The following is a 7,068-nucleotide window of genomic DNA, read 5'->3' on the forward strand; positions in this document are numbered from 1 at the left end:
TCTCAGAGGACTCAAAGGCCAGCAACCGCATCCGCACGAACTCGATGGGCTCGGCAGCGGTGGCCCCTGCTGCCGTCAAGGTGGAGCCGGCAGTCCTCGACCGAAACTGCCCCTCTCCCATCCTCATTGACTGCCCCCACCCCAACTGTAACAAGAAGTACAAGCACATCAACGGTTTGAAGTACCACCAGGCCCACGCGCACACGGATGATGATAGCAAGCTGGAGGCTGACGTGGACAGCGAGTATGGCGAGGAGCCCTCCCTGCACGCCGACGTGGGCAGCTGCAACGGTGCCGCCGGTGCTCAGAAGGGCTCGCTCTCACCAGCACGCTCTGCCACCCCCAAGGTGCGCTTGATGGAGCCCCACAGTCCCTCCCCATCCAGCAAGTTCAGCACCAAGGTTCCCTCTAAGAAGAAGCTGGGTGGGGAAGGAGACACCGACCCAGGTGCCCTGTCCAATGATGGCTCTGAGGATGGCCCCTCGGTGGCTGATGAGACGAGTAACGATGGCTTTGACTCTCTGGAGAAGCGATGTATCGATAAGGACAAGGCAAAGAAGGCATCTGGTGCTAAGCCAGAGAAGGTCCCTTCCAAAAGCTTGAAATCGGCCAGGCCCATTGCGCCAGCCATTCCCCCCCAGCCCATTTACACTTTCCAGACAGCCAACCTCACCACAGCCAGCCCCGGTTCTTCTTCAGGCCTCACTACCACAGTGGTCCAGACCATGCCTAACAGCCCTCAACTCAAACCCATCCAGCCCAAGCCTACAGTGATGGGAGAGCCTTTCACGGTCAACCCTGCCCTCACCCCTTCCAAGGAGAAGAAGAAGAAGGATAAGAAGAAGAAGGAGCCCAAGGAGGTGGAAAACCCCCTGACTCCCAGCAAAGCTTGCAGAGCAGAGGAAGGCAAGAGCCCTTTCCGGGGGGAATCCAGTGACCTGGGGACGAAAGGCGAGGGGCTGCTGAATGGCTCGTCTGACCCTCACCAGAGCCGACTCGCCAGCATCAAGGCTGAGGCAGATAAAATCTACAGCTTCACTGACAACGCCCCAAGCCCCTCCATCGGTGGTGCCAGCAGGCTGGAGAACACCAACCCAGCCCAACCCATGACCCCACTGCACGTTGTCACCCAGAATGGGGCAGAGGCGAGCTCAGTGAAGACCAACAGCCCGGCCTACTCAGACATTTCTGATGCTGGGGAGGATGGGGAGGGCAAGCTGGAAAGCATGAAGGCCAAGGACCCAGAGCAGCTGGTCAAGGAAGGTGCCAAAAAAGCTCTTTTCCCATCACAACCTCAGAGCAAAGAGTCTCCCTATTACCAAGGCTTTGAAACCTACTATTCCCCTGGCTATCCCCAGGCAAGCCCGGGGCCCTTGAACCCCGGTGGGCAGGCTGCAGCCGAGACACAGGCCTTGAAGCTGAAGAAGGATGAGGAGCAGGAGAACCCAGAGGTGAAGGTGAAGAGTGAGGGCTGTGAGGAGAAGAAGGCAGAGCTCGGCAGCTCCAGCCAGCAGCCCTCGGTCATCCAGCAGCGTCCCAACATGTACATGCAGTCCCTGTACTACAACCAGTACGCCTACGTGCCCCCCTACGGCTACAATGAGCAGGGCTACCATGCTCACCTGCTGAGCACCAACCCTGCCTACCGCCAGCAGTACGAGGAGCAGCAGAAGCAGCGGCAGAGCCTGGAGCAGCAGCAGCAGCGAGGGCTGGAGAAGAAAGCAGAGCTGGGCTTGAAGGAAAGGGAGACAGCGCTCAAAGAGGAGTGGAAGCAGAAACCTCCCATGCCCCCGACACTCACTAAGGCCCCGAGCCTCACAGACCTTGTCAAGTCTGGGCTGAGCAAGGCCAAGGAGCAGGGAGGTCCCGACATGGCCAAATCCGTCATCATCCCCAAGCTGGAGGACTCGTCCAAGCTGTCTGGCAGCCAGGTTGCTGAGGGGCTCAAGGTAAAGCTGAGCGAGGCCAGCCACCTCGGGAAGGAGACCACCGAGACGAAGGGTGGCGCTGAGGGTGGGCGACAGGCAGGGGGGGGGGAGCAGGAGAACCCAGAGGTGAAGGTGAAGAGTGAGGGCTGTGAGGAGAAGAAGGCAGAGCTCGGCAGCTCCAGCCAGCAGCCCTCGGTCATCCAGCAGCGTCCCAACATGTACATGCAGTCCCTGTACTACAACCAGTACGCCTACGTGCCCCCCTACGGCTACAATGAGCAGGGCTACCATGCTCACCTGCTGAGCACCAACCCTGCCTACCGCCAGCAGTACGAGGAGCAGCAGAAGCAGCGGCAGAGCCTGGAGCAGCAGCAGCAGCGAGGGCTGGAGAAGAAAGCAGAGCTGGGCTTGAAGGAAAGGGAGACAGCGCTCAAAGAGGAGTGGAAGCAGAAACCTCCCATGCCCCCGACACTCACTAAGGCCCCGAGCCTCACAGACCTTGTCAAGTCTGGGCTGAGCAAGGCCAAGGAGCAGGGAGGTCCCGACATGGCCAAATCCGTCATCATCCCCAAGCTGGAGGACTCGTCCAAGCTGTCTGGCAGCCAGGTTGCTGAGGGGCTCAAGGTAAAGCTGAGCGAGGCCAGCCACCTCGGGAAGGAGACCACCGAGACGAAGGCTGGCGCTGAGTGTGGCCGACAGGCAGAGGTGGACCCTCTCCTCTGGTACAGACAGGTAATGCCCTGACTGCGAGCCTGGTCGTGGGCTTTCTCTTGGAGGAAGCCCCGCACCGTGGCTTCACTGCAGGGGTTTGCTGGGACTGTCACAGCAGAGAACATGTATTGTCCTCTGCTCATGATGGCACCCTAGGAACCTTCCCAGAAGGTTCCCTTGGGGCCAGCAAAAGGCTGGGGCTGGGAGGCCATGGATGGGTCAGGGAAAGCCTGGGAAAGGGTAGTGGGCTTCTCTGGTCTCCTCCAAATGCAGCCTGGTTCTGGGGTAGGCAGAGCTGGGAGGAGGTGGCCGCTCTGATGGTTGGCTGGTTCTTGCAGGAAGCCGAGCCCCGGATGTGGACCTACGTGTACCCGGCAAAGTACTCGGACATCAAGACGGAGGACGAGCGGTGGAAAGAAGAGAGGGACCGGAAGTTGAAGGAAGAAAGAAGTCGAAGCAAAGAAGCCACCTCCAAGGAGGACGGGAAGGACAGCACCAGCTCTGAGTGCAAACTGACCCCCACCGAAGAGGCTCGCATGGTGGGGAAGGACCCCAGACCCAGCGTCCATGTCCCTGTGTCTTCACCCCTCACGCAGCACCAGTCCTACATCCCTTACATGCACGGCTACTCCTACAGCCAGTCGTACGACCCCAACCACCCCAGTTACCGAGCCATGCCCACCGTCATGATGCAGAATTACCCAGGTGGGGCGCTGGGGTCTTCTCAGGGATGTCCTTTTCTAGGCTGTCCCTGCTTCTGGAGCAGGGAACAGCTGTGGGACATCCTCTCATGCCTGGAGACACAGGTATGGAGCTACGTGCTCCCTCTGTGCCACCCAAAGGTGCCTCGTGCCCTGATTGCTTTTTTCCACCCCCAGGTTCATACCTTCCCTCCAGCTATTCCTTCTCCCCTTACGGGAGCAAAGCATCTGGCAGTGATGACAGCGACAAGTCCCGAGCCAGCCCCAGCGTGAGCTGTAAATCCAGCTCAGAGTCCAAGGCCCTGGACATCCTGCAGCAGCACGCCAGCCACTACAAGAGCAAATCACCCACGGTGAGGGTCAGGAGGGTGTTGGCTTTGCCCAGGTCTGTGCAGAAACTTTGGGATGATTCCTGGATCTTATAACCATCCTGGAGAGACTCCGCCTACTGTGCAGTTTTGTCATTCCTGTGGCTGTAGGATACCTTGGGCTGTGGAGTAATCCCACAGCAGAATCCCTTTCGGATGAATGAGCAAAACCTGCAGGCAGGGCTGGCCCAGAGAAGCGTCAGGGCTCCTCCAGGCCTGCAGCAACTGGGTGACACTTGTCCTGATGGGTGGGATACAAGGGCTGTCTTAATCCCACAGCATTATAGGGTCACCATCACCTCCTGCGTTGAGCTGGGCGATGGAGCTTTCACAGAGTCACAGAATTGTAAGACCTTTCAGATCATCGGGTCCAACCATTAGCTTAACTCTACTGGAGGTCCTGAGAACCAGAAGGTCTCCCCTCAGCCTCCTTTTCTCCAGGCTGAACACCCCCAGCTCCATCAGCTGCTCCTGGTCAGACTTGTGCTCCTTCCCCAGCTCCATGGCCCTCAATGTTCTTCTGGTCATGGGGGTTTCAAGGCAGGGCTGAGCACAGGGGGACCATCGCTTCCCTACTCCTGCTGGCCAAACTAGTGCTGATACAAGCCAGGATGCCATTGGCCTTTTTGGCCATCTGAGCACAGGCTGGCTCATATTCTGCCACTGTTGACCAACACCCTCAGGTCCTTTTTTTGTCTGGGCACTTAACAGCCACTCTGCCCCAAGCCTGTAGTGTCGCCTTGGGCTGTTGTGACCCAGGTGCAGGACCCAGCACTCAGCCTTGTTGAACTTTGTACAATGGGCCCATTGATCCCACCTGTCCAGGTCCCTCAGCTTTGACACAGTGAGGCAAGAGCTGCCCTCAAATGAAACTTGCAGCCTCCCCACTGCTCTTGGGCTGGTCCTGTTGTCTCCCAGCAGTGTCATGGGGAGCCTTTAGGCAAAGGCAGGGTGAATATTATCCCGATGGGACAGCCTCAAGTGCCCAGTGTGAATCCAGTGTAGTGTCCTTCAGCATGTGTCTCCTTTCTCCTCTCCAGATAAGTGAGAAGACATCTCAGGAGCGGGACCGTGGTGGCTGTGGGGTTGTGGGAGGCAGTGGGAGCTGTAGCAGCGTTGGAGGAGCCAGCGGGGGAGAGAGGAGCAGCGACCGCCCCCGCACCTCACCATCTCAGCGCCTGCTCTCCACACATCACCACCACCACCACCTTGGGTACTCGCTGCTGCCGGCGCAGTACAACCTGCCCTATGCAACAGGTGAGAGCCCAACCTCGCCCTGTGCAGGGCCAGGCAGCAGGCATAGCTCAGGGGCACTGGGAAGGAGCTGTAACCACCTTTGGGCAGGGTGAGCCCTCGTTCCCAGCTTTGCTTTGACCATATCAGGCTTTCCCGCTCCCCTGGCACACCTGAGTGCCCAACCTGGGCCACCAGCTCCTGCCCCTGCTTCTCCCCCACAGGTCTCTCTTCCACAGCCATCGTGGCCAGCCAGCAAGGCTCTGCTCCCTCCCTATACCCACCCACCCGGAGGTGAGAACGGTAAGGCTCTGCTCCCACTGCACCGGCACGGCCACCTGCTTCACCCGTGGGCACCCGGGCTGGGGTGGAGGTGGCTGGGATGGGGATGCCCTGAGGGTTTGGGGTTCACTCACCGCCCTGAGGCTTGTGAAGCTGACTTGACCTTGGGCCGTGGCAGGACATGACACGCTGGGACGCCTGGACTGTACGAGACATGTGACTGGCTCACATGGGGAAGTGCTGGAGACTCCGTTAGACATCAGTTGAATGGTGTTAATTGTTCCACTTGACGTTCCTGCCGTGATCCGAGGCAGACTATTGTCTTCTCCCCCCGTCGGACACACACTGACACCCCCCTCTGTCCCCTTCCCTTTGGTGCGTGGCTGAGCTGGTACCTGCGGAAATATTTATTCTACTGGGCACCAGCGCTCGGGATGGAGGTGACTCACCTGCCTGGTGCATATGAAGAGGAAACGGAAGCACTGAGGTTTCTCAATGGATTTGGGACCCTGCCGTGTCTCTGTGAGCTGCTGCTTCACAAAGGGGCTGAGCGCCCACAAGACTGAGAGTGGGCAGGGGTGCTGCCTCCTGCCTGCTCCTTGCTGGGGCTGGAAGCACGGGGCCAAGCTCCCGCTGGAGTCGCAGTTGCAGGAAGGGAAGGGCTGGTGGCTCAAGTGGAACCAAGGCAGGTGTTGGGGGCTGGGGGGTGGGTGTCAGCCTGGCTGGAGGCAGCCGTGGAGCATGGGGACGTGCTGCATGTGGGGCTCCCAGTCCCATGTGTGATCCCGCACCCCACAGCACCACCCACTCTGTGCCTGCCTGAGCAGGAGCTGCCAGCACGTGGCTGGAGCAGTGGGTCAGGGGAGCTGGGGGCTGCTCTTGGCCCTGGCGAAGCAGCTGCTGCCCCCTGGGTGCCTGGGACTTGGGGCTGTGCCCACCACCTCTGTGCCTGCCAGGGCTCCCCCCAGTGCCTTGCAGGGTACACACCTGCCTGGAGCTCCTGCCCATGGCTTTCACGTTGGTTTCTGAGCTGTGACTCTGCAACATCCCAGCCTTTCCTCTGCCCCTCTGTCCTGGCAAGTGCTCCCCAAGTGCTGGAGCAGCACATGCTACTAGGGCCGGGGGGCGGGGGCTGTGGCTTCTTCCCCTCCCCCTTCTTGCTTCTAAGGCAGCTTCCCCAGGCAGAGCCCAGTGAGGAATGAGCACACCTGGGCTCTGCCAGAGGCACTTGGGGCCACACATGTCCCTGCTCCGGGTCCCTGCTCTGGCCTTGTGCTGGGGCTCAGAGCACCAGGTCCTGGGGGATGCCGCTCCCCGCTCCGGCTTCTCCCCAGCGCCCGAGGACAGGGGCTTTCTGGTCCTCTGCTCCTGCAGCCCCAGTGTGGTTCTCCCGAGGCCAATGCTCTACCTCGGCCCCGCAGCAGCTGGGATGCCCTGGCTTGCACCCTGCTGCCCGGCCAGGGGGACAAGGGGGGGACCACTGATCTCGGGGGGGGTGTGTGTGTGTGTGTGTGCGTCCGCGTTGCACCCGGCCCCGAGGGGCCCTGTACGGGGATGCTCTGCCCGCTGGGCTCTGTACATACTGTAAAAAGCAATTGTTTGAAAGCTGTTGTTTTGGGTTTTGTTTTCTTTCCCCAGTTCCCCCCATCCTGCTTTACCGAGTTGGAAAGGAGTGCTTGCTGGGCCCAGCCCTGGCTCAGGTGCCAGCAGTGCAGTGCCCCCAGCCTGCTCTGCTCTCATGGGGCAGCTCATTTTTCTTTATTGTCTTTGCAAGGGGTGGGGGTCGCGTGGCCCAGCGCGCTCCTGGGGAGCCACGGCCATGCCAGGCGGCTGCTCCGCTCCCTG

At 60.1% G+C, this 7,068-nt stretch overlaps 1 protein-coding gene across 1 annotated transcript in view; it reads left to right on the forward strand.

Moving 5' to 3' along the window:
* Window positions 1-5,239, forward strand: part of ZNF609 (zinc finger protein 609) — a 59,564-nt gene extending 54,325 nt beyond the window's left edge. The window contains exons 5-10 of the mRNA XM_010005920.1: window positions 27-1,451; window positions 2,055-2,660; window positions 2,978-3,344; window positions 3,518-3,693; window positions 4,749-4,965; window positions 5,166-5,239. Coding sequence (XP_010004222.1) covers window positions 27-1,451; window positions 2,055-2,660; window positions 2,978-3,344; window positions 3,518-3,693; window positions 4,749-4,965; window positions 5,166-5,239 — 2,865 coding nt within the window. The remainder of the gene's footprint in view (window positions 1-26; window positions 1,452-2,054; window positions 2,661-2,977; window positions 3,345-3,517; window positions 3,694-4,748; window positions 4,966-5,165) is intronic.
* The last annotated feature ends 1,829 nt before the right edge of the window (window positions 5,240-7,068 follow it).

The sequence above is a fragment of the Chaetura pelagica genome, unplaced genomic scaffold (genome assembly GCF_000747805.2).
Source record: "Chaetura pelagica isolate M959 unplaced genomic scaffold, ChaPel_1.0 scaffold369, whole genome shotgun sequence".
NCBI classification, from domain to species: domain Eukaryota; kingdom Metazoa; phylum Chordata; class Aves; order Apodiformes; family Apodidae; genus Chaetura; species Chaetura pelagica.